Below are 26177 nucleotides of genomic sequence, written 5' to 3' on the forward strand. Positions count from 1 at the left end.
GCGACGCGGCTCCTCTAACTGGAACGAGGCTGACGACATTTTTGTTCCATTTTTCTTCCCACTTTTCCCCTTTTCTCTTTTTAAGCGATCCGCAGCGCCCCGATAACGATTGGGGACGATATGATAACAATTAGCTCTGCACCGGACGGAGAGCCGGCGAATTTCCCGGCGAAATTCTCGAAAATCACGCGCTTTAACGCCGACGAACGGCGGAATTCTCCCGAAAATAAACGACGGTCATTGGGGGCTGCATTAAGGCGGCGCCGATAACAGTAAAAATCAGCGCTCCTCCGCAGGTAGATCCTCATTATCGTTACGTTCACGTCGCGCCGGGGGTACTGAGGATCATTTTTACGGTAATTGCATCCAGATTCGAGGCTCCCGCCGAATAACGATTACGCCAACGTGTCGATGCATTTGTCAGGTTGCGTACGCTTACGCGACGCAATTGTTACCATTCTTTTAATTTTGCGACCGTACACGCGAGCGACGATGTTACCCGAGACAGGGAGAAAGAGAGAGAAACCTTGACGGTACAGAATCCTCCACGCGAACAACGTTAACGAACGAGAAGATATTTTACCTTTCGCAAAATTCGCAATAAGAACGCGCTGTAACGCGAGTCGAGCGTGTTTCACGTTCGTTGATTCACATCAGCGTTAAACAGGGATCGGCGCGTCATCGTCCGACGGTGTTCCGGAGGAAATTGGAAACCGTGAGTGAATTAAAAGTAGATGGATCGTTCGCGCGGATTCAGCCGGGTACGCGTAGCGAGGCCAAGTATCGCGAAGCGAGGAAGGCGATAACAATGATAATGTTTAGAATATATGGATTACGGTTCCATCCATTACGTCCATATGTCCGCGGCGTCCATTACAACCGCAAGACCGCTCGTAATAGCTCCGCCCGACTATTCGCATTTCTATCACCCTTTCTACCTCTCTATCTATCTCTCGCGTTGCAGCTGCCAGTGCGACTGCAACCGCTTGCGCGCGCGTCTCCCGGAACGGTAACGGTGCGCGCTATTTACAACGCGTAATACGAAAAGCAGCACAGCCGGGGCCGGCGCATGTTTTTATCCGTTTTCCGATAAAACGGGAAATATTTCAATTTTGATATTCGAATTTTTGCCGGTCATGTTTCCGGCTCCTGGATGCATGCGTCCGACCGAAAACAGTTCGATCGCGAGCGGATATGAAGTCGCGAGGCCCTCCGTATTTACCAGAGGTTGCGCGCCAATGAACGAATGGATCGGTCGATAATCGCGATCGCGAAAACGCGTCCGGGGAGCACCTCGAGCGTGATCCTCCGAGTTCATGCCGGGTTCTATTCGCGGAGACGTCGAATACAGTTTGGTCGATCAGAAAAACGGGCAATCAAACGCGATCTGGTTGGGGGAAAAAGAAACGTTTGGTTTCTACCATCAAATCTGGTGCTTGTAACGAGAAATTTGGTTTCTCAGTGTAAAGCTCAACGCGATTGCGCACCGATGAATGAACGGATCGGCCGATAATCGCGCCCGCGATCGCGAAAACGCGGCCGGAGATCACCTCGGGCGTGATATAGGAGAACGTTGGAAATTACATCGATCACGTATATTATATTATGTTATATATGTTATGTTATATTATATATTATCGCGTGTATATATTCGTCCAACGTACGTGATCAATATAATTTCCAACGTTCGCCTATGTTCGCCTACATTTGTCACATCGGGTATAGCCGGCTTAAGCAAGAACAACGTATTGATGTGTCAAGAATCTTCGTTGGTCGCGGGAAAAATTCTGCATTCTTCCACGCGACGCTCGCTCCTGTCATTCTCCGTGGACTCGCGAGCGACTTCGTTGCTGAATGATCAATGCGTTCAATGAATCCCTTTATGACGATTTAATTCGCATAATGGAAACAACAATGTCGACGGTCAATGCAGATCAGTCCCTTGCGCGAATTAAATATATTGACCGCGCGAGGGGAGACTGCAATCTCTCCATAACGGCACTTACGCGTGCACGCAGCCAAACATACCATACAATAAAATTAATTAAATTGGTATTTAATTAATTATTCAAAATCTGACAAATTTTCCACCGCCCACATGGCGCAAGTTGTCCCCGCGAATTTCGGAGAAATTCAAGCCCTCCGGGCAGCCGACGTTTATTATCGACACAGTCGATGCATTTCGCGATTGCCGCCGCCAAATGTACACAAACTTCCGCTCGTTATTCCACCGTTATTCCCCCTACACTGCTATTTGCGTTAGCCTCCTAGTGTTATTAGGGACCGGAGGAAGTATCTTGCTCGACCGTTATTATTTTACGACGTATTACACACGTATACGCGCGCACACACGCATACGCGCGCAAACACACACGCACGTGCGACTGAAATTACGTCAGTCAGTTATTACGTCAGTTATCACCGAATGGCGCAACGTCCGTGCAATCTCGTCCTAATCAACAAGTACTCTGCGCGACTGCGGAAACTTTATTTCGCCGCATTTCTAGCTCGACATTTAGAGAGTTGAAAAACATCGGAGACGCGTTACTTTCAGCGTACAGATACACACGCGCACATGCATACATACACTCCTCGGCAATACGCCTAGTTTTATTTCAGGAAGGAAATATCCCGGCCAACGAGAGTGCAGCGTCGAAGGTGTCAAACACGGCAGAGCTTTGAGGAAGCAATCGATAATATCGGGCGTTCTCAATACTCGAAACTACTACCTAACGAATGGATTAAAGCAATCTGCTTTCGCGCGCCCCGACGGCGGATAAACGGAACTCGCCGTCGCGAAATGTGAATAAACGGAATCTGGGGGGAAAAATCGGCCGGAATTTGAAAATAAGTCGACACTTCAGTTCGAAAGAAAATCGGCATTTCGTGCCAGACCGAAAGTGGGACGAGTCAGTCAAGCGCGTGCACGCTCGCATTATTCGCGACGAAATGAAGCGGATGCTTCTCCTGCCGCCGGCGTCTAAGATAAGGAGACCGGGCCATCGAGTGCCAGAATAATAAAGAGTATTGAACGCGAATGGCGGATATAAAAAAAAGCAACAGAAGGGCGCCTCTCATTTCAGAAACAGCGCGAAGGTCAAAACTCGAACGATCGATCGCTCCTGCCGAGGATAGTTCCGGAGTCTATTAATAATTTTCTTCGCGAAAACACTCGGAGACTAATTTTGATCCGCGGCGATCGATCGCGCGCCGATACGTCGTGCGGAACTTCGACTCGAGACGAAGCTCGCGACGAGGATAAAGTGTGGGTGTGTTGTGGAACACCCTAAAATTCTTTTAAGATAAATCGAAAACTACTTGAGATAACTGAAATTAGTTTTAACTGATTTATACTATAGAAAGTTTAATATTATATCAATTTTTTTTTTTAATAAATTTGGAAAGAGTAATATAGACTACTTATTACGTGAGATATAATGACTCGATAAAAATGTCAAAAGAGCAGCGACGTTCGTTCGCTTCCGAAATCAATTCGCGAGGGGCTCCGACGCGAACGCGCACCGATGGTTTCGCGATCAAACCGCCGTAACAGCTGCATTTCCGTGCGAGGCACGACGGTACTTACCCCACCCCCTGGCGGCGCTGTCGGTATGTGCCGCTACATTTTTAAGCTCATACATGCCCGTGCGATCGCGCCCCGTGTGCGCGCGGGAAGTTCCCGCGGGAAATCATCTCGCACGTGCATTCTGCATCCGCAGCGTTGCATCCGCGCACGTGCACTTGCGACCGCGTCCGACGAATGCTCGGAAGACACCGCGTCGTTATAACTTTCGCAATCAGACCGGACATGAGTTATCGAAGGTTCCGTCTGATCGGGGGACGTTTTTTCGCATCCCGAAGCTCAGCGAGAACGATACGCGTTAATCATTTTTGCTCGCATAGAAAATTTCCTGAAATCTAATTAGAATCCCCGGCCTGACTTCCTAAAATAATTATGGATTCTAGCTGGGAAAAGTACGCGGCTTCCGATTAGAAGTATAATGTTTCAAATATACGATCAGATTCTGATCTGAAGCTATGCTCTATATGGGAAAATCTGGGCAAATTTCTCGTCGGCACGAAAGCGATCGAGTGACGAATGGCAGTTGCATCGCGAGGAAGACGACGCATCGATTGGTGTGTAATCGTGCGACGACTGAGTCGGGTCTATGAACTGAAAGATAAACGGAAGAAGGGGGTAAATAATAAATCGAGGAAACGGATTACGCGACGCTCGATCGGGCGTTTCTTCCGGAGGCGGGAAACGGGACGTCGAATTAACGAAATAAAAACAGTTCGTTCGACGTAAATTGCTGTCGAGCGACAGAACGAAGTGGTTGATTAAAGTTCACGTAATTGAAACTTGGAATTGAACGAGTTGCTAGCGTGTCGTATTAGCGAGCGATTGTAATCTGACGAAATTAATGCGCCTCGGAATACGTGTTATTCAGCACGCGATTACGCCGGTCGGATATAATTAATCAATTACGGATGAATTATTAACGAAATATTGGATATTAAAATGACGAAAATTTTGGTAATGCTGCGCGATTTCGAAACTGTCATGCTGTAGATTCGGGTAGATTCCTTTTCCGCCTATCTGCGCGCGTGCGCGCGATTTTTCTCGTTTCATTGACTCTCCGTTATTTCCTTTAGGCACGCACAGATCGATTCGATGCGTGCAGTTTTATTAAACATCTTTTGTTCACGGCGCAAACAAAGGCAACGCGCACCTACAATTCCGGTGGGGCAAAATCCGCGTACGAATTCTTGCGCGGACGCGTTCATCCACTGCATCGTCATTAATATATTTTCCCCCTTTTCCTCCTTCGCCCCTAAATTGTGTTTCCAGTTGGCTTACCACCGTATTCACACCGTCGGAATCGAATTGCGCTCTAAAAGACGGGGCAACTCGGCGAGAAAGAGAGCGAGCAACGGCTTAAGAATTTTTCGTTCCTCCCCGGTACGAAATAGACGATGCTGTTGTTGTTGAGAATTTCGGCTCGCACGATGGGAAAACTTTCGATAAGAGGTCGACCTTAAATCCGCTGGTGTGTGTGGTCGGGTGATCTACACAAACCGGAGGATCATTCGCGAACGGATAACTCGTGCCGGCTTGTAATCAGGATTCGTCGCGAATCCCCGAGAGGAATTTTTATTTTTCTGAGCGCGATGTGCGCTTCACATTTCACACTCGCGGTAAGAGTAAATCGACGTCGTCATTCAAAAGTCCCACGTGTCGTCCGATCTATCCGGTTCGAAACGTTCTCCCTCGTTCTAATGACGTAAGATATGCGCAGCCGAATCAAGCGCGATCGCCTACCTATCTCTCGGTGCTAGATATCCAACATGCGTTATTTCGAGGGTGCTCCCGTTAATTCACTGACGCGATGCCCCATAATCCCATTTCGCCGAGGCACGTCGACAATGCGAATCAATTCGCGCTAGTATTTGACAGAAACGCGCACGCACGTAACGTTCGTCATTTGCGTCTTTGACGTTCCAATTGTTTCGGGAATGTAAACCGGTGTACAAGAAGAAACGAACGATAGCTCCGATGGGGGAAAAATAATAGTTTTTCCTACTGATAAACGAATTTGAGATCAATCACGCGCACGTAAACCGTGTCTCGTTTGTAATCTTGGGATATTCGCTAATTCCACGTGAATTTTTCGACAATTTGCAGATGCGACATTGAAAATGAAAAGCAAACGGCTTTTCCCATTATTCCAAAACTTAATATCGAGGATAAAAGTCGACCTGAAATTCGGTAAGGACGTTGTGAAATGAATGAAACGCATCCCCGCAGCGAATGGCGCAACAATTTCCGATATTTCGCGTCAGTAGCGCGAATCATTCCTTTCTTTTGCAAACATCCCTTCGTGCATTTCGCGTATGGCCTTCCGCCCGGGCGAAATTCACTTCCACGATTCAGATTGTACGCGCTATCCGTGCGCGGAGTATTTATATCTTTCAATGAATTCGAAAAACCCACATTTTTTTCGCGAGTACTTTTACGGTGATTTAATTGCAGAAAACGTTAACCGGGGCAATTCAAATATTTAATACGCCAAACAGAAAGTTCGTCAAAAATCGGAACTGTTCTACTCAAACATCCACCGGGGAAAAATTGTCTACATATTCGATGCCTTTTTCATCGTCAAATTAAAGTTACCTTTTTTTTTTAATTTTATTATCTACTATATCGTTCTTTGCGATATTGCAAAAAATTTATTTGCCCATCAAAAATTCATTGGAAATTATTCTTTGCTATTTACATGATACGCGATATAGAAATTGCCGACATCGTCCGATCCTTTATTTTCCTTAGTCGTTCTTTCTTTTGCAGGACAGTTCACGTGTGTATGTGAGAGGAAGAGGAAAAAAATCGAGGGGCGAGAAGGTACCGGGAACAGCTCGTTATTAAATCGAACGCGACCCTTTGGCCGCTGGCCATCGCTCATAGATCCCACGGGGATTCCCTCACGCCAAGGGATTACAGGTGACCAAACTCACCCCCTCCCCCCAACCCCCTTTATCCGTACTGCTCCATTCCGCAAAAGCTACCCATTACCATCGGCGTATTGATTGATGTAACAGTTATTAATTCGCGTGCTCGATTATCGGGCGCCGAGCCGCCGGTGTCTCCGCGGTTTCTGTAATGCAATAACGCGCAATAGCGGTAACGCAATTCCGTCGCGGCGATCCGTCGTTATTCATTTAGGCGTGACGGCTCAGGTCTGGATGGTTCAGGTTTTGCCGATCGCGCGAGCGAGATGGCGGCATACGGATGCGGAGGGAAGGGAATCGATGTCTGACGGCAAGTCGGAGTTTACGAGCGAAAATGTTCGAACTTATCCCTCCAACCCGCACGCCCTTCCGTAACACGTTGCCGAAGCTGACTACTAGCCGCGAGCCAGTTCTGCGGGAAATGGATAGGGATTTCTGCGAAAAGTTTCGCGGGAAGTTGCCGCGGATTTTTCCCTCTTTCGGGGAAAAATATGTTTCGTATCGCGGCCGCGACGATTGCAGTTTGGGGGAGTTGCGCAATTATAGTTACGTGCGAAATCAATTTTTCTCTCGGCTCCCAAGGAGTTCTCTCGGCCCCTAGCGATTACGCGCCGAGGGTCTTTATTGGCGGGCGAAATGGATTTTTTTCCTTCGCCACTATACACACATACACACAAGGCCGATACGCAGGCGTAGCAATTAGAAGAAATTCAGGGTGTAACGAGAATCACGATTCGGTAATTGAAGTACGAAGGAGTGCGAATTTACGAACAAGTGCAAGTCGAATGCATCGATGACTTGATTAAATTACAACTATGTACTCTCTCACGAATTAGTTCAAATAATTAAGGCTCCCGGATAGTCGTTGCAATTGTTCTTGTTTGAAGACGTCAGAATCGAGAAAACACATGCCAAGAATTTTTGCGTTACACGTTCAAACAGAAAATGATATCCACAAAATGACATTTATAATCGATTCAGCGCAAAGAGTAAAAGAAAAGTGTTCGTACAATTTCAGTGTGCTGAATCGTTCGCAAAAATGTCAGTTTCTGGATATGTCCTTTTGTTCGATCAATCGTAAAAACGCAGAAATTCGTGGCATGCGTTTTCTGACATCAAGGACAGTCGCAGGAACTATAATGACGTATTCCAAAAACCAGGAATTACAACAAGGGAATCGTCGAAGTGCACATCGAAAAACAGGGAATTTTCCGAGACGCGACACAAGCAGTGACGAACGATGAGAATTCTTTCCCGCGGCCGGGAGAGGGAAGTATTCCGTTATAATTAATTATACAATGATTACATTACTATTCCGTTACAACTTGCACGCGCACGAGAAAAACGTTTCACGCGAGTCCCATAAAAAGGTTCCTCGAGTCTACATTACTTTCGCGTGGCTGGCGCGATATATAAGTTGAAACTGTTAATGCCAGCTGCATTATTAATCGTTACAAATGCATCCTGACGTGACTATGCCACCACTGGCGGCGGGCTTTTAAAGCTGTGTCATAGGCGTCGCCCATTAGCGAGATAACTTTTAATATCTTTGTGCTACCAAGAAAACAACGCTATCAAAGGCGCCGTCGTAAAAATTCTCTTCACGGCGTACCCTTCCCGCTTGACACTCACGACAGTGCAATCTCACCCACTATTAACATAAATAACGAGAACGACGTAATTCAGCGCGAATTCCAGATAGATGTCGCGCGAAACTTCGTCGATTACCGCGAAACACTTTATCGCGCCGCGGACGCGCCTCACGCGGAAGCTCGCAGTCACGAATGCACAATAATTATGACGTATGCTTAATCCGGCTTCATGAGCTTTCAATTAATCATCACGCCTGCCTTTCGGCTTCCAAACGATGAGAAACGCGTGCTCCTCTCTCTCACTCATGAATCACGGCATTAATATCAATTAAAATTTTACAAAAACAAACGGATCTCCCCGCGTCCGATCGCGTTTAATGACGGAGAAACAATCGGCCGGTGATTAACGCTTTTAATCGCGCGTTTCGCCGTGAGTTAAAACGGGCGTGTGCGAGGTGACAACGCGTAAAACACTGCGTGTCGAAGTGCTTATTCGTACTCGAACGAACAACTGGAACGATCGAACCGAGACATTAGACGGTTGCTGGCGGCCATTAATCATACAGCGGCGAGGAGGCGGGTGATTAATGTTTCCCTCTGTGAGCGCTAACTTCGGCCCTCTTTCATCCCCATTTTCGCACTCTGCCTGCGTTTCTTCCAGTCACCGTTCTTCGGGCTCCTCCGTCGTCTACCATCGAGATCATACACACAGCGCCGAACCACCATCGTCGAATGATTAATTTACAATCGCCGTCGTCCCGCTCGTCACTTCTGTGACGAGTCGTCGCTTCGATTTTCGTCTTCCGCGGAAGATCCGCGCGACATGTGTGTATTTTCTCCGATAATTTCGGTAACAGCTTTCATTTCGAAAATATTACGCGCGAGTCGCCCGTGCGTGTTGATATTTTAGAGAAAACACGAATTTTACCGAGCGCGCAATTTCGACGATGATCCATTTACGAAATCCATTACTCCGCATTTATAATTCACGATTCGGGACAATTTTTCATTATGTATAACGACACCAATTTATACGAAATCCCGTCTGATTTCACGATACCAGGAAGGAACGAGGCCGGCGTTATCGCATTTATTATACGATCCGCCCGACGATGTGTGTGTTAATATATTAGCAAGATTAAAAATTCTTTCTCCGCGATCACAATACGCATAATTTCGTTAAAACGCGCCCACATTTCGCCACGGTGCACATTTTCACAGATACATTTTCCACGTCCATATTTAATTTCTCCTGCTCGCGGTTGGGCCGCAGGCGTTTACGTGCGAGAAGCAGCCCGGCGCAGCGAGTAATATCCAGAAACGGAACCTTCCGCACACGCGGTAATATCTTCAAACGACCTCTTATTACGAAACCGACGTATAAAAAAGAAGGAGAAAGAAGCGGGCACAATTAAATCCGCGCTGCGGATCACCCCTTTCCGCTCAGTGCCGATGACGCCCGTTGCTCGCTATTTCGGAGAGCGACGCGGGCCTTAATAAGACGAGATTTAGGGCGTCCCAGGTGGCAGACCGGGCCCCGGTAGTGGCAGTTTATGCCGTCGTGTAGCTCGACGGAGTTCCCGCGCCATTTAACCGGGACGTAAATGTTAAAAGCCCGCCGTCTCTCCCTTTACGCTCCGCGGATCCGCGAACGTTACGACCGGTTTTACATTCGAGCTTCGGCGCGTCCCGAGGAAGACGGCGACGAGACGCGCGATGCTCCGAAGGGGAGAGGGGCGTGAAAAAAAAAAATACCGCGCGGAAATTACCGCGAAGGAACGAACGGTGGCCTCTCGAGTCGCTATCGTTTTACGGGTTTCCATCCGCCGACCGTGTAATCGGATTTATAGGACGACTCTTAGAGTCGTTTCTCTATCGGACGCTCTTTTACTGCCTTTCTTTCCCATTTTTTTCCCTCCTTCTTGTTTTATATTTTTTCAACTGGATATCGTGTTATTTTGTATCTCCCGCGGAAAACGAGATATTCTCTTCCGCGCTTGATACTCGATACGCGAGCGCAAACCGGAGTTCTCTCGCGTGATACATTCTCCTCGCTGGGTTCACGGGTCATTAGGAATTTTCCGGCGTTTAATAGCATCGGCTGGATTACGAAGTTTTCAGGGGTAGAGCGCACACCTGAACACCTGCACCCCTTTCTCGAGACCCCTCGGGGGACGCGGCCTCTCTCTCCTTCCCCTCGCGCGAGAAGTTTTCAAGCCCCGCGAAGTGGACTTTTCGCGGCATTTAGCCGCCTCGGCTCGGGAGACCGTAAAGTTAAATATCGGAGGAGGATTTCCGGCGGTAAGGGGAGACACGGGAGGGAAAAACACCGCCGCCGTCGCCTCGTAAATTGGCTTCGCCGCCGTCGGTTAATCGCGCGAAGAGGTCGCGCAAACCGGGAGCAAATAAAGCAGCGAGTTAAAATTCAATTCGGCCGGAAGAGACAATCGAGGCCCCGGACATAGCGAAAGATGGTAAACCGCTCTTCTCGATTGTCGCGCCGATAATTCGGGGGGGAGAATCGCGTCTCCCCACGAGAAACGTGGGACGGAGCTGGGTAGGACGAGAGAAACCCTTCATTCGAACAATCTCACCGGATAAACGTAAATCGACGCTACCGAATTTTCCTCGCGACACAAATTATTCGATACGCCCGCGGAACGACTCGGGAAAATCCGTCCGACCAATGAGCGGGCCCCGAGTGGCTGGCTTCGACGGCCGGGTTGATTATCCGAGCTGATTACAACCGGACACAAATCCAGTCCGGCGCTGCCAAAACCGTCGCGTAAGCCTACTTACGCAGCCGAACACAGCCGGCCAATCGTCGGCTGGTAATCCGGGAATGTTTTCTGCCCGATCCATTATCGGCTTAGCGCGCTGCTTTCCCTCTCTTTGTCCGTCACTCTATCTCTCTCGCTACGACCTGATTCCCCCGCGAGAAAAGGAAAAACCGCCACCCAGTATACCGCGCGCGCCCCGGGTAAATCGATAGTGTTAAAGATAGTTTCCTCGCGCGCGCCGCTCGCATTTGCATTTCCTTCGGGAGAATCGGGAGAAAGGGGAAAGTATCGGAATAGACTCCGGGGAAATCCTTCTTCGAGTATCTCCGCGTGAATAATTATTGTAATTTGTAGATTGCACTTTTTCGAAATCGCTTCTCTAACGCGGGAATCGGTTATTTCCCGCCGATCGTCCATTTTCGATAACGTCGAACTAGAAACAGACCGCTGATCTCTGGAAATTGCGTTCTCACGCATATTTCCGTAATGTAAATTCGCTTTGGATAACATATAATTCACGAAAGAATTTCATTTGTTCAAGAAACATATACGAATTTATCGGGTAAAAAGTTGGTGTGCAATCGATCGTGAGAATAAAAAAATTCCGCTTTCAGCTCGATCACGCGCTGTACGTTTTATCGACGCCGCGTAGGAGAGATCGATGTCTCGTCTAGAACAACATCAGCAGCAACAACAAAATATACACCTGTCGAGCTGCTCCGCTTGTGTAAGGATGACGGCTCTCCTTTACACGCGCCGGACGTATTATTCGCTTCCGCTATTGGAGCACACTTAAAAATGCATGCTAGCTCAGCTCGAACCGGAAGCACTCCACTTGTCCTGTTATCCGATGTCCTCGAGGATAAGGCTCGGTGTTACCTTAATGACGAGCTGCAATATTCGCCTCTTTGCTTTTCCACAGAAAGGAAAACAGCGCGCCGTCTCGCGCATTAACGCGCCCCCGCGGCGTCGAAGTTACGATAGTAGGAAGCTTTATTCTCGCGAATGTGCATTCACGTTCGCGCGCGAACGTCCGCGAAATTGTGAATTGCGATAACGGGAGTTATCGATTTCCTTTCTTCGTGGTTTTAACAGATGCCGTTTACGGCCGATCGTGAAAATTACGCGAGAGCGGAAACGTCAGTTATTCCGATTAACGATTTAAAATGTAGTTGATTCGCAATAAATGGGGTTTTCGCAGATCCGCAGGAAATCGAGTAGCTCGACGTGTCATTGTAAAATCGCCGCAAAATTTGATTCCGGTGTCTGCAATATATTTCCATAACAAAGCGTCGTCGATTTCGCGACGAACGCAATTAGCGTCTTACAAATGTCGCGTAAAATCCATCGCAATGCGCGAAGCGACGATTCCGCCCCGGTCGCGGCTGGTGAGGAGATTATTCTATAACTTTAACAATCAATTATTTAAAATTCAGTTATCTCTCCTAGCGGGGGCGACCGGCGGCGTATATTCAATTTTAAAACTGCAAACAGTCGCCGGCGCTGCTCGCGACAAGCACTCAATATGTAAAACGCGATGTAACTTTGCCGCGGCTGCAACTCGGCGAATTAATCAAGCGGAATTCACGCCCGACTTGTAAACGTTGACCAAATATCCCCGCGCGCGAGTTAACGACCACGGAATTGTCCGCGAAATTCCACTAACTCGGTCTGCGCGCGCGAGCGCGATATTTTTCGGCGACGACGCTCGGGTTAAATCACGTTAACCCTTTACGTTTTAACCTCCTTCGCCAATCATGAATTTTATTTTCTTCTTCACTGTGGAGGAAAACTCTCGACCGCATCGATCCGTCGATACGTCCCGAATTGTTGCTCGAGTTCGCTAACTTTGACAGTAACATTAACTTCTTTCCAACGAATTCGACAACGAAAGTCACGCGCGAGTCGAGCGAATATTCTCGAAATATCCGCAGCTGTGTAAAAACAACTCGTGAAAAATTTCGATCGTTGTTCAACATGCATACACGTATTCAAACGCGCGTACATAATTCATCGGCGCGTTACGCGCGACGCTGTATTCGGTGTGTGCGACTGCTTTCAATATGAAGCGGAGAAATAATAAACGAGAGCCGGCCGTTATGCGGCGGACGAAATTTGACGTACCTGGTAGAGTATATCGAGCGAGATCGGGTAGATCATGTGCTCCACGATGACTCGAAGAACCGTGTTGGGCCCGCCTTGAGTCTCGCCGGCGCCGGACACCTGGTTCTGCCCGGAGATCGCGACTTGATTGTTCGGATTCTGTAACAGAGAAACATTCCACATTTTATAACGCGATGCCTGCGAACATGAGAGTGAACATCTCGCGGTCATCCGCGCGAAAACAGAATTTGCCGTTAGTTGCGCCATACGGCGTCGACTTGAAGCACACATCGTGGTGTAAACCTTACGATGCGATGCGTGATCCTCCTCGGACGCGCGATACACGGAAAATTTCTCTCTCGGTGCGTTCGTCGAGCGTGTAAAAGCGAAATGGAAAATGATTTCTTTCGAAGCGGTGAAGCGCAGAAGTGAGGAGGAAAGAGCGAGAGAGGAAGGACGACCGTCAGGAGAGAAACGAGGAGAAATACGAGAGGCCAAACGAAAATAGATGCAAGAGTATTAAAATTGGACGCATACTGAGCGTAAAAACGAGGAGACATTATACTTTGTAAGTGAGAGCCGTATAATAGACGATGGTGCTGCTGGATTATTAAAAGTAGCCATGTCTTTCCAAGTCTCAGTGGGTAATAAAACACGTTTGGCCATAATATTGATTCGGAGGATTGTGTGAGAAAAAGAAGAAAAGAAAAAAAAAAAAGATAATTACAGAGAAACAGAAACCGTAAACGATCTGTCATTTAAAATCAATTCGTATAATCTTACATAATAAATTCGCACGATAATTATTGCAGCACGCGGAACCTGTATGAAAATATTGTTTAGCAACGTCTTTCCATTAAGAATTGTGTTTCCATTAATAATTCTAATCGATCGATTTAAATCGACATGAATAGAGCATACGATAAATTTTTCGAAAAATTAAAAATCGGCATCTTCCCGATGGCTCGACCGATGCTGGAAAACGGAAACGTGCTCGAAACACGACGGACCGTTCTTGCCCATCTTTCGAAATGTGCGAAATGCGTTTCGCGGACCGTGCCGTTTTCATCAGCTGCCGCCGCTGCCGACGAAGCTGTCAAAGTGAACTTTAAGGGGTACGGCGCGGCCGGATATTAGCATAAAATGCTAAAGAAACGCGCCACATTAGAATTTCGATGTAGATTAAAGCGCGTCGCCCGCCCAGCGAGGCTCCTAAATCTGACTTCGTAAAAATAACTCCTCTCGAGTCGAGTATCCTAACGAAATTTCGAGCGACGACGACAACGACAGCGGCGGGAAATCGTCTCACTTGCTAGTTCGCGTAGAGTTGCTGAATGGCTAAATTTTCGGACGCAAGTGGCGAAGTACTTGCTTTAAACGCGAAACTTCGTACAAGTACGTGTTAAAGATGAATCTCGAGCCACGTCGGACGGAGTTTCGCGTTTACCTATGATACGAAATTCGTAGCAAATATCGCGGTTTTACCGTTCGTGAATCTTTTCCCTCTCGCGTGAAACTACAAGCGTGCACAGAATGCGAAAACAGCTCAGCAACGTCCAGAAGGTCCCTTTCATAAGACACCACTCTCGTAAGATCGCTGCGCTTTCTTATGAAGAGGCGGAAGAATTAATTTCGACGTTCCCGGCGGCGGGGGTCGCCGTGGACGGCAGAAACGAAGGAGAAAGTTCGCAGGCTGCTAATTAATTAGCCCTGACAAACGCTGACCGGCCGGGAGCTGCTGCTCCCACTAAATCTCCGAAGACCGCGCGAGGATGGCGTGCGGACGACCATTTTATCCGAGAATTAATTCTTAAAAGTTGCGCGCCGGATATTCCTGGGCTCTCGCGCCTTCCATCTTCGTCCCGAGACTTTTTTCTCCAGTGCCGATTTCACCCCCAATTAGCGGCCCATAAATCCCCATGCGTGCGGAACATAAATTCGCGCCCTCCTCGCTCGCTCCCCTTCTTCCATCTTCTCTTTTCTTCTCTCTCTCTCTCCCTCTGCTTCTCTCTTCTTTTCAAAGGAATTCCCGGGATCGCCTGCGCCGATGCGATTCTTTTTATCGAAACCATGCGTCTTCCGAGAGACACGCGATATCGGGAGATTCCTGGAATCCCATCAAGCCTCCCGCAAAAGAAATTTTCCGCCGACTTGAACGCGCTCCAGCGAAATCTAATTTTATTTGCCGCTTATCGGAACAGAAATGAAATGTCGCGTCGAAGACGCGGACCTTGGCACGAGCTGAGAAAAGAGAGAAGTCCAGCCCGGTAATATTATATTTGTCGTTGACGCGAGAAAGCGCCGTTGAATTTCGCGCGACGCCGGCTAATTATGTCGCGGCATAATATCCCAGCCTCATTCGCGACGAACGCTTCGGATTTGAGATAAATCCGGCGACTTTGCGCGCGGGAAGATTCTATTCCGTATTATTCCGCGTTATATCCGTCACGCTCATCGACAACACCCTCGAGAATGCAGCATAAATTAATAACGAAGTTACGGTTTGTCGTTATCTTATTTTAGTCGCGAATCGTGCGCACGAGCGAGTCAGCTCGTGAATTCGCGTCAAAACGAGCAGCCATGCAGGTGTGAATATCAACTGCCACGTATAACGCGGCGCATACATATCTATGTATATATATAAACTTGTTCTTAATTAAAATTATAATATTACGCTTGTGTATGGGATTACGCCGACTGCGCTGTGTGCCGAAGTCATACATCGTCGTCTTCGTGGAAAATAATTTACGGTTGCGACGATAATTCGCTGAAAATGGCGACAAATCGCCAAGCAAATATTTTTGTCGGTTACTTTTTCGCGTCGTAAATAAAACATACGCGAAATAAAGAATACTCGCGCGTCTATCTCTGTGCAATTCACTTTGCTTAATTACACGCGACAGCCCTGGACGCAAACTGCGAGAGAGATTAAATAAATAAAATAATACTTTGTTACATAGCGCGCGAATTTTCGTGCGAACGCGACGCGTAACGAACCCACCGCGTTATTCGTTTCACGTCGAAAAAAAGAGGAAGGGAAAGTAGAAAAAGCATCGCGTTCGCTTTGTCCGGCGAAATTGCGCCGCGACGCGCGAAAGACATTTCCGTTCTAAATATCTGTAGATTACGATGGTGAAACCGGCGGGATCTGATCTCTCTCTCTCTCTCTCCTTCCCCGTCGTTTAGAGCGACTTAATTATACTAAATGTCGATAATAAAGTTGCCATCTGCGAACGGCTTGGGAAAAGCTCAATTAAAACCGTCTTTTAAGCCGCCAAATAAAGATCTCTCCAGACGAGACGGAGGGAATCTTTCGCGTGCTACCTTCCCTCACGAAAACTACCATTTTCCTTCGAAACTCCCACCGTGAAATAATAATCCTAATTATTGTTATTGCGAATCGCACAATAGAAGAGTGAAGAAGTAACAGGCGGCGGCGGTAGCCGCCGTTGCTTAGCAATGTTGATAATATAGAATAGAATTTATTTTATTATGCTCTAGGATAAATCTTGTGAGAGTAACAATTAAAATTATAACATGATAATGATGCAGAGACAGTCGTCATAATGAAAAAAATACACGGAAAAAAAAAGTTTTGCTGGCATGGCAAATTTCTCAGTTATTACGCAAACAGCAAAAAAATTTGTTACACGGACAAAATAATTTTACTGTTGTAGTAAAACGTTTAGCTGGCATAACCATATTATTTTGCCACCCATATATCCAGCAAATAACAATTAATATTCTTAACAAATCTTTTTGCTATTCGTACAGTAACGGGGAAATTTGCTGTGCCAGCAAAGTACTTTTCCCGTGTAGAAACGTATGAGAAGATTAAAAAGAAGAAAGAAGAAAAAGACACATGATTATACACTGAAAGTTGATGATGCACATTAATATATCGCAAAATAATAATGCTAATAATGAGCTAAGCGATGCGTCTCGGAAAAGAAATGGGTCGCGCGTTTCCTCTCATTCTCGAGTTACAGATGATTGAGAGTTACGGCCGAATGAGAAACGAATAAATGGCGAGGGATTCCGTCAGAAGACCTCGTTTGATTATCGTTGACGTATGATTTTTTCCCTCGACGCGCTCGTTTGCTCCCGTCCTCTCCCCCTCTTTCCCCTTTCGATCCCGAGATCGTTGATCTCGCCGACAGGTGGATGCGCTTCGAGAGGAAAGCATCCGCTTCCGCGTGCTCACCCGTATCGCTCGCCTCCCCTTCCGCCTCCCCTCGACGAACCGCTAAAAACGGGGCAAATGAATGATAAAGCGGCGGGGTATCGCCCGCGGAACGCCACGATCCGCAACGCGCGGCCGAGCATTCCGGGGCTGCGAGAGATTGCCGTGGCGGAACGCCGCGGCCGTCCGGATCGTTACCGTGACTATGCACTTGCGGCCCGAAGCCGCTTTCAAGGGGTGAAATAACTACTCCTAGGGGTAGTTTCTATCCCCCTTTGATAGCTCGGCCTCGAACTAACGGTGAGTGCCGGGACTGAGAACATTACCATAACCTTCCATTACTCGTTGCCGCTGATCCCCCGACCCACGTTCTCTCTCTCTCTCTCTCTCTATTTTGCACTTAGTCCATCTCTCTCTCTCTCTCTTTCTCTACCTACCTATCTTATATCTCTCGTTGCTCTTTAACCTTCTCACCTTCTCCACCCCGTTTTCTCTCGGTGCCTCCCTTTTTACCTGGCCAATCGCGCTTAGCTATCTCATGACGCATCCGATGAGATACCAGGGCCGTCTGTTTCTCAAGGTCGCCAACCGCGGAAGATCGTGCAACACGTTCGTCACGGCGATGGAAGGTACACGGTGGTCGCGGTCGAGATCGCGCCGTAAAGCTTCCCTTAAAAGCCCGGCGCGCGCGAAAAGCCGCGCGGACGTTAAAGTTTTATACACGACCTCTTCTCTCAACGAAGAGCTGAGCCTCGCGAGATCACTCTTCTCTTATGCGCCTCGGCCTGTTTGTAAATTTACAATGCGTTCCCCGCGCGAAATAATAAGCCGTCGATACGTTCGCGCGAACACACCGCGATCTTTAATCTCCCAATTCTCCCACCGGCAGGATCTCTCAGCGATCTTTCAAGAGCCTTCGGCCACGGCGATTTAAGAGTTACGCCCGCGATAAACTTTGGATTCTCTCCTCGAGACAGACATGCTCCGCGAATTTCGCCTCGCGCCGCTATAATTATCCGACGAAAGTGTTTCCCCAGCGGTTAATTTCGCGTCCCTCTCGATACCGTGATATTTCTTCGGCCGGGAGACATCGCTCCCTCGAGCCGTGACGGCCGGATGAAAGCGACCTTGATGATAAATAACAATGGTACCTGGCATTAATTCTCACGATAGAGAGAGAGAGAGAGAGAGAGAGAAGTCCGCGAACCTTGGGAACCCTGCGCTAAAAAGGTGGCGCTTCCAAACTCGGACTCGTTCGGGAACGCGAAAACGACGACGAGGACGACGATTAATGACGCACGACCTGCCATTGTCTTCTTCTCTTTTTCGCTTTATCTCGCTTTCCCCTTCGCCGAAACCGGACTCGTATCGTCCGAAACGACTTATTCGATCGGCGACACATTGTTCGTTTAATTGCAATGGATTTGAGTAATGACGTTCGGCCCTCCGCGCCGCTGAATTTATTGAAAAAGAGACGACAGCCCGGGGATGATTAATACCGCCGACCCGGTCATTGTTACCTTCTTTTTCGCGTCCCCGTTGCTTAATTGCGCGTTCGATCCGTAACCCTGAATAAATTACATCCGCCCACGGGAATTATTTATTTCGGAGGGGGAGAACGCGATGAGAATTTCGAGAGTGCTCCCTTGTCGCTGCCCAACTCGAATTGCCCGAGACAATAATAGCGTCTGAGAAATTAAGAGGATTCCGTTTCGACAGCGATATCAGACAACCTCCGAGTCTTTTCCGGTATCCGCGCGCGTCGCTTCACTCGCTGTCGGATCGACTCGAATGCTATTTGGTCGTTGGCAATTATACAAGCGGGTGAAAAAAATTTCACCAAGTAACTCCAATTTCTGATTGAAGTGATTTGACAAAAATTGTTTTATCGGCTTGTGTCATCAACATTATTGAAATTCGACTGTTTCATATTATTTATCCTCTTATTATTTTTTCGTACTCAATAATGCCCGTAGTGTTAATTAGCGAAGGAAGCTCTTCCAGCTCGGTACACTCATGTGATTTCACTTCTCGAGAAACAAATAGTAAGAATTAACAAACGTCTCGTTCTCGTCTCCTCCCCTCTGCTTTCTCTTTCTCTCTTCGCGGTTCTATGATCTCTCATTAATATCACCGACTGGATTACTCCGCGACGCGCTGTTTAACTTCATCCCGGCCGAGCGGAGAAGCGACTTCTCTCGCGGTTCAGCGTGTACTCCGAGACGAAACGAAGGGATTAAGAATTAACGTACGCTCGGAAGCGAGAAGCAGCGCGGCAGATTGCCGGATAGAAGCTGCACGAATTGTCGTCCCGCGATTTCGCGGCGAAACGAGCGAGAGTAACACGCCGAAATGTCAGCTATCCGCGGGATACACCGCGAGAGCTCCGCGAGAGGATGCAAGTGGGGACGGGGAAGGCGCCGTTAAAGAACGTTAAAGAAAAGGAGGAGCGCGATAAGAAAAGCGAAGAGCACCACGCTCGCGGCACTTGTGGCGCGGAAATTTTTCCTGAATAATTCAGCTATGGAATTTCCGTCGTGCGCGTATACAGTAGCGACGGCGGCGCGCAGCCAACCTGTATATCATCGTCGACTGGCAGCGCGAAGGGCGCGAAATAAAAAAATAATCAGATGAAGTTTGCCGGCAATGGTCGCAGGAAGTATAGAAGAAGGGCGAGGCGAACGATCAAGCGATTTCCATGAGTCGGAGATCGTCGAAATTACTTGATTGAGATCCCGGGTAGAAATTAATCGGGGTGTGCCCTAGTCTGTCGTGATCCCGGATAGGCCTGCCTTCGTTGTGCCTAGGTAGTTACCTAGAAAGGCAACTCCTGAATGGAATTTCGTAAATAGGACCTGAATAGACACATTGACGTAGATGCCCCTAACAAGGCCTATAGGGCCCAATCAGTGCCTAAATAAGTTTACAAAACTGGCCCTGAATTGTACGAGCGTTACATTTCTGTGTAGAGCTTGAATAGAAATGGAGAAAACTTGTATAAAATCTTCCTAGCGTTTGAAATTTCTACCCGGGATTCCGTTCATTTAAGTTTCCACGCATCACATCACATCACGGTTGCGAAGTCGAGCGCAAAAATCGATCCAGAGTTCTATCAAGTCAAATTGAATCCTCAGTGAAGCATCTTCGCGTTCCACCACGGCTCTCCGCTTGCGACCTGATACAATCTTCGCGTTACTTCCTCTCTCCTCCGCGCGATGTACTGTGCGCAGTTTGGGCAGAGGAAAATTGGTCGGCCCGGTCGGCGCGGTATGGCCATCGATTTCAATCGCGCCGCAACCCTGACACCATTTTCTCACCCCTTTCTGCCTCCTTCTCCCTTTCGAGTACGTGGCGCGCAACGCCACGGATTCCATTACACGCCCCGGAGTTTTTCGACCCCGCCGCCAGTCATTCCGCTCTGTCTCTCACTTTTTCACGGTTCTCGCTTTTCCCTTCTTCCCTTTTCGTTTCCTCCTTTTTATTTTTTATTTCAATTCTCGTACATACCGCGCGCGCGGGATAAAGAAGGCGCGTTCATTGGACGACATTACGAGCGGGATTCGCCGCTGTCAAAATGATGGAGTGGCCGCCCGGCGCAGCGGCAGACGGACTCTTCCGCAGTCAGAATAATCAGTCTTCCCGGGTTGTAGAGTCACCCTTTTTCCAGCCCGTCGCGCCCAAAGCCACTCGGGAAGCTCGTGCGGGAGATCCGGGTTACTTTTGGCACCGCGCTCGTTCGCAACGTCGAACGAAATCAAACGAGCATCGCGCACCAACGTCGCCGCCGACGCGCAAAAAACCCGGGCGAAACTCCGCGATGAATTCCGCGATATCGTTCGAAAGCCTTCTCTCTTTAACTTCCCTTCGTCGCGACGTCCCTCGAGACACTCGCGGTGTAAGAGCGGAAACTTTTTACCAACGCGTCAGCCCTCCTCCCGTTGTTGAAACTCGGTTGACATTTCTCCGGCCTTCCTCCACCCCCGTCCGCTCGCGCGGAATAATTTCTCGGCCGAAAATTTACAGCGGCCGAGTGAAATTTTACCGAAAAGACATCCCTCGCGCTCCCAAGACGCTCCTACTTCTTCATGTTTATCCCCGCGTATGTCCCCGGGATACGAGGGGAAGAATGAACGATCTATCTATCTTGGCGTACGCGCTCGGCCACCACAAACGCTCTTCGTATTGGTAAAGTGTCAATAGGCTCGCGTGTGTGGTCTCGCGATACGCGTACAAAGCCGTCGACACGAAGAGGGTGAATGACGAGTCGCCCTCCACCCCTCGTCTCGAGAAGAGAAAGAGAGAGAACGGCGACCTTCGAGATTTGTGTTGCGGAGAAACATTCGATTTTTCTCGCTGGGAGAAAGAGCGTGGAGGGGGGGGGGGGGGGGTTTCTCTTTCGNTTTCGCGGCAACGGTGAAATATGATGGAGGATGGAGAACGCGTCGAATGTGGAAATGATGGATTAGACCGGCGTTGTTTGCGTTTTAACTCGCGGCCAAAAGCTTGGTTCTACCCGCGAGCTCGTGCGTTGCATGCGATCTTCGCAAATAGACTGCATCGACTGCGCGCTCGGAACTCACTTCGGACGGTCCGTAATGCGCGACAGAATTCGGGACAGAATTTCGCGTGTGGTTTTATATACGTCGCGTAACACAGAGAACGCTTCATGGTGCATCGGTCCGTAAATGGAATTACGATCCTTCGAATATTATCCTGCAAACAGAATACCGTTCAGAATTCAATTCTCGAATTATAGATCCTCTCTAAAACGAGCGTCCAAGTCGATGGCTCTCACACATCTTCCGCGTACTCCGCTCTCGATGATCGGTTACACTGATCATATTTCATCGGGCGGTCCAAACGGTGCAGTTATCTATTATGTCCATGCTAATGTCAACTATTATCTCCATGTGACGATTGCAATAACGTTCGTTATCAGCAATTATGATTATCTTGCTTCGTAGTCGCATTACCGCCGGACTGATTAATAACTATCTTCAAATCAAACATGACATTATGCATATGCCGCTGACTGTATTAAACTGTGACGTCAGAAGCGAGAAGTCGCTTTTTCTTGCGCGTATATATGCACATTGAAATAAACGAGTTTGTTCTCTTACTCTTTCTCTCTCTCGCTCGCATACGCCACTAGCCATGCTCGATAAAGCGCACTCGTAAAATGTCCGGCGAACTACGGTTTCACGGATCGTGAATTAATAATCAGATGCAGAAGTTAATCAACCGCGTCACAAAGTCCATTTTTGTCGGGAACGCGAAAGGCTGAATTATACGACGGTTTAGGTGAAATTACACGGTCGTTTATTAATAAAGGCACGCCGCAAAAAATACGCTGCGTTGAACAGCAATGGGAGGCGATGCGATGCGTAGGAAACTTTTCTCGACCAGCGCCAGCGACAAGCTCATCTATTTCGACGCGTATTACGGCAAAAGTTGCGCGCGATTTCTCACTTCATGAACACGATAACGTGCGTTCGCGACTGCGGTAATAACCGGAAATTCAAAGCTAAAGGATACCTTCGAGCACGGCACTCGCACGGAAAAAAAGATTAGCTTCAGTAGCTAAATTGGCTGTAACATATGGGTACCTAAAACTTTAGCAGTGTAAGCAATTTAAGTTGCTGCTATAGCAGCAAGCGTATTATCGTAAATGACATTTGCAATACGTTTGCTATCGCGGCAAAAGAGTTTGCTACTGCAACAATTAAAATTGCTCACGCCACTAAAGTTTTAAGTATTATCCATGTCATAACTAATGTAATTAATCTTTCTTTTCCACGCGAATGTTTAATTAGTCGGGACAATTTTTTCTTTCCCGCGAAGACGGGAAGAAAATCGCCCGCTGTTAAAAGTCGCCGGCGTATCTGTTTCGCGGTTTAACGTCGCGAAATTTTCCACCGACATCGCGCGTCGGCCAATCGCGTGCGTATCGAGATTAAGTGCAAGCTGCTCATGTTAACAGTCGCGAGATAACATCCGCGGAAGTTCCGTCCGTTCGTGCCGCGAGATAAACGTTCTCGGTCGGGCCAAAATTTCGACAGGAGGAGAGTCGAAACGACATTTCCTCTCTCCGCGATAAAGCTCACTCGGAAGGACCGGAGAAAGGCGCGGGGGTGGGAGGCAAGAGAAGGTTGGTGTGCGCGCTTTGGTGGCTCAAGGGTGCGTGGAAGACTCGGTAGCGCGACGGTCTTCATGGCTTGCATATTTCAGAGCTCGATGCAGTGAATGTAGGTCTAACAATGGCACATTGTTATTCGGACCTGTCGCGGCTGCCAGCCAAAGTGGAGCAGGGTGACTGCGGGGAGGGGAGGGGGGCAGCTGAAGAGAGCAAGAGAGAGAGAAAGGGTCGAGCCGACCACGGGAATACGGAGGGTCGCAAGCGACGAGCTCGTAGGCTACGCGCGGGCAAGATGGCGTAATATTTTTAATGGAGGGTGTCTCGGGTGATCTACGGCGCGCTGCATTGTTTCTATGAGACGCCCCGTACATTGTATCTCCCCCATTTCCCAACCCTCTTTTCTCACCTGCCTCCTTCCCGCTTACGGTCGGCGCGAGAAAGAGAGAGGAAAAAAGAGAGAAGAGTGCTCCGAAAATCTTCGAAAAATCACCGACCCACATACTTTCTATCGAACTTAGGTTGATTAAAAGATAGAGATTCTTCTCATTTAGTCGCATACAAGATCGATTTGACCAATCCGAATCCTTTCGATTCGTGTAAATATTTTTTGAAGCACGCTCATGAAACGTACAGCGCGTAATCGGATTTGATACTCGGGTGTTTTTAATTATCGCCAATTGACAAAAACGCGGAGAGGAGGAGGAAAGGCGGAGAAGGCAGCGAGATGGACGAATTCCGCGCGATATAGCACGTATTAATTATTCAATATAGCGGGTGGCAGCCGGCCACTCCGGGGGCACCCTCGTGTTATTTGCTACGAGAACAATGGCCCAAATTACGCCACTCTACCGAACGTATATAGTCAGCCTGAAGGGAGAAAAAGAGCGCCGGGATCCATCGCCGGTTGTTTCCCTCCGGACGCGGTAAGATTATATATACGTACGATCACTTTTCCGGCTTTAACGCCCGCTTTTACGTTGCTCGCAATTACCCCGATGGAAGGGCATTAGCCCGCAAACAATGGCCGCGCGGCAAACAGATTAATAACCGTTGTCGAGATTAAACCGCCGCGTATTTTATTTTAAGCCTCTAATTGGACGTCAGGCGTTTCTCAAAGTGTTAAAAAATCTGCCGTTAAGAAGTCGGAATCCGACTGGCGATTTGTATTTCGCGCGTTCGACTGTAGTGACTGACTTTTACACGCGCGCGTCTTCTTATTTGTCGCGTTTCTTTTCTCTTCGATTGTAAAAATCAGAAAGAACATAAATTAATATTAAAATCGCCGATTCTGACATCGCGTGCCTCGCGATTCTTTATTTATTCTTTACCTTCGTGCCCTGCTGCGATTTTCATGCGCGTGTCGTTCGTACGTAATGTCTTTGCATAATGTTCTTTCGTTTCTCGCATTTTTATCGCCTCGTCGCTAAATCAAATATTCAGCTTTTTACTTGCTACTATCCTTGAACTTCTTGCAGTCTGTTTTTCCAGTTTGTCATTGCATTACTTTGCATTCTGACCGTATTGTTTTTACTCATCCGACAACCTTGCTACCTCTCTTTCCCCTCCCTCTCCGTCTCTCACTCTCTCTCTCTCTCTCTCTCTCTTTCGCTGTCTTCCTCGCCCTTCATCTATCTCTCACGTTAGTTCGATAACATACACATAACATGCGCCAGAGTATACCGACGATAACCTTGCGTCCGTAATAAAAAGCAACGACAAGGTTTTAGCCAAACGCGTCTCGCTTTAGCGGACACGTTTACTCCGCGCGGTAACGCTAATTTATTCATGATCGCCACGTTTATCGCGCACCGCTGGTGAACGCTTGCGAAAAATGTTAATATTGACACGAGTTAATTGCAGAAAATTCACGCACACGCCAGTCTTTCTTTCTCTATTTATGCACATCGAAAGAAAAAAAGTAGTTTCCAAAATTCATAATTATCGCGAAAGGAACTTTTTTGTTCGAGCGCCGAACAATTCGGAGAGAATTTAAAAACGCTATTGTAGAAATTACACCAATTAATTTCATTTCCCGAAAAAAATAGATTAACGCATGGAAAGCCGAACCACAATAGTGGGCTCACTGCTCGAAATAATTATATAAAAAAAAATAGTCTTAAATCAATGATAGATATTCTTATATATGAGCAAGAATATAATATTTTTAGATAATATTTAGCTTAGAATCGAGTGCAAGTAATACTTGCATCGATACAAATTCAATCAAATCAAGGGTAAAAATCTTCTACGCGCGCTAAGAAGATTATAATATTCTTGTTTATATATAGAGAAGATCTATTCTTGATTTAAGACTAATTTGTGTTCTGTGTAGAGAATCACAGTGATCTAGTAGTCTCACAGCAGAATATCAAGAAAGCGCGCGGAATTCACGCAGGGACTCCGCGACCGGTCCTGATCTCCCGCGGTGTCGCTCCTTTTTTTTTTTCGCCCTCGGAAGGAAAGTTTTTCGAGGGGTGGGAACGAAAAAAAAGCCACCACCGTCGGCCCACTGGCCGCCGATGTAAAGTAGAATTATGTCGCGCCGTTATAGCGGGACACGAGGCTGTCTTTTACGAGGCTTCCTGCCAGGTGTGGGTTTAGTTAGCAAGCACGCAAGCAAGCGAGCGAGCGACTACTAAAGGCTACCGAAAGTTTTCTCGTCGGAAAAACCATTAGCCTGTGTGTCTACGCGCACAGCCGGCTGCCTCTCCTCTCTCTTTCGCGCGAGGCAGGCGACACACTTTCGTCGTCGGCTTTGTCGCTCACGACCGCTCTCGTCGGCGGAATCTGTTTTAAAGTATTAGGAAGCGAGAACACCCCGGTCGACCGCAGAGTCGGGCAGTAAAAATTTTTCCGCGCGTGGCCTATCGCGG

The 26177-nt window shown here is 47.9% G+C and overlaps 1 protein-coding gene across 2 annotated transcripts in view; it reads right to left on the minus strand.

The window, feature by feature from the left end:
• Nucleotides 1–26177, minus strand: part of LOC106746818 (polypyrimidine tract-binding protein 1) — a 354727-nt gene that overhangs the window by 17015 nt on the left and 311535 nt on the right. For both annotated transcript variants that reach the window (XM_014623870.1, XM_014623869.1), the window contains one exon: nt 13007–13144. In XM_014623870.1, the coding sequence (XP_014479356.1) occupies nt 13007–13144 (138 nt within the window). The remainder of the gene's footprint in view (nt 1–13006; nt 13145–26177) is intronic.

Source organism: Dinoponera quadriceps, unplaced genomic scaffold, assembly GCF_001313825.1.
Source record: "Dinoponera quadriceps isolate SergipeBrazil2010 unplaced genomic scaffold, ASM131382v1 scaffold1565, whole genome shotgun sequence".
NCBI lineage: Eukaryota > Metazoa > Arthropoda > Insecta > Hymenoptera > Formicidae > Dinoponera > Dinoponera quadriceps.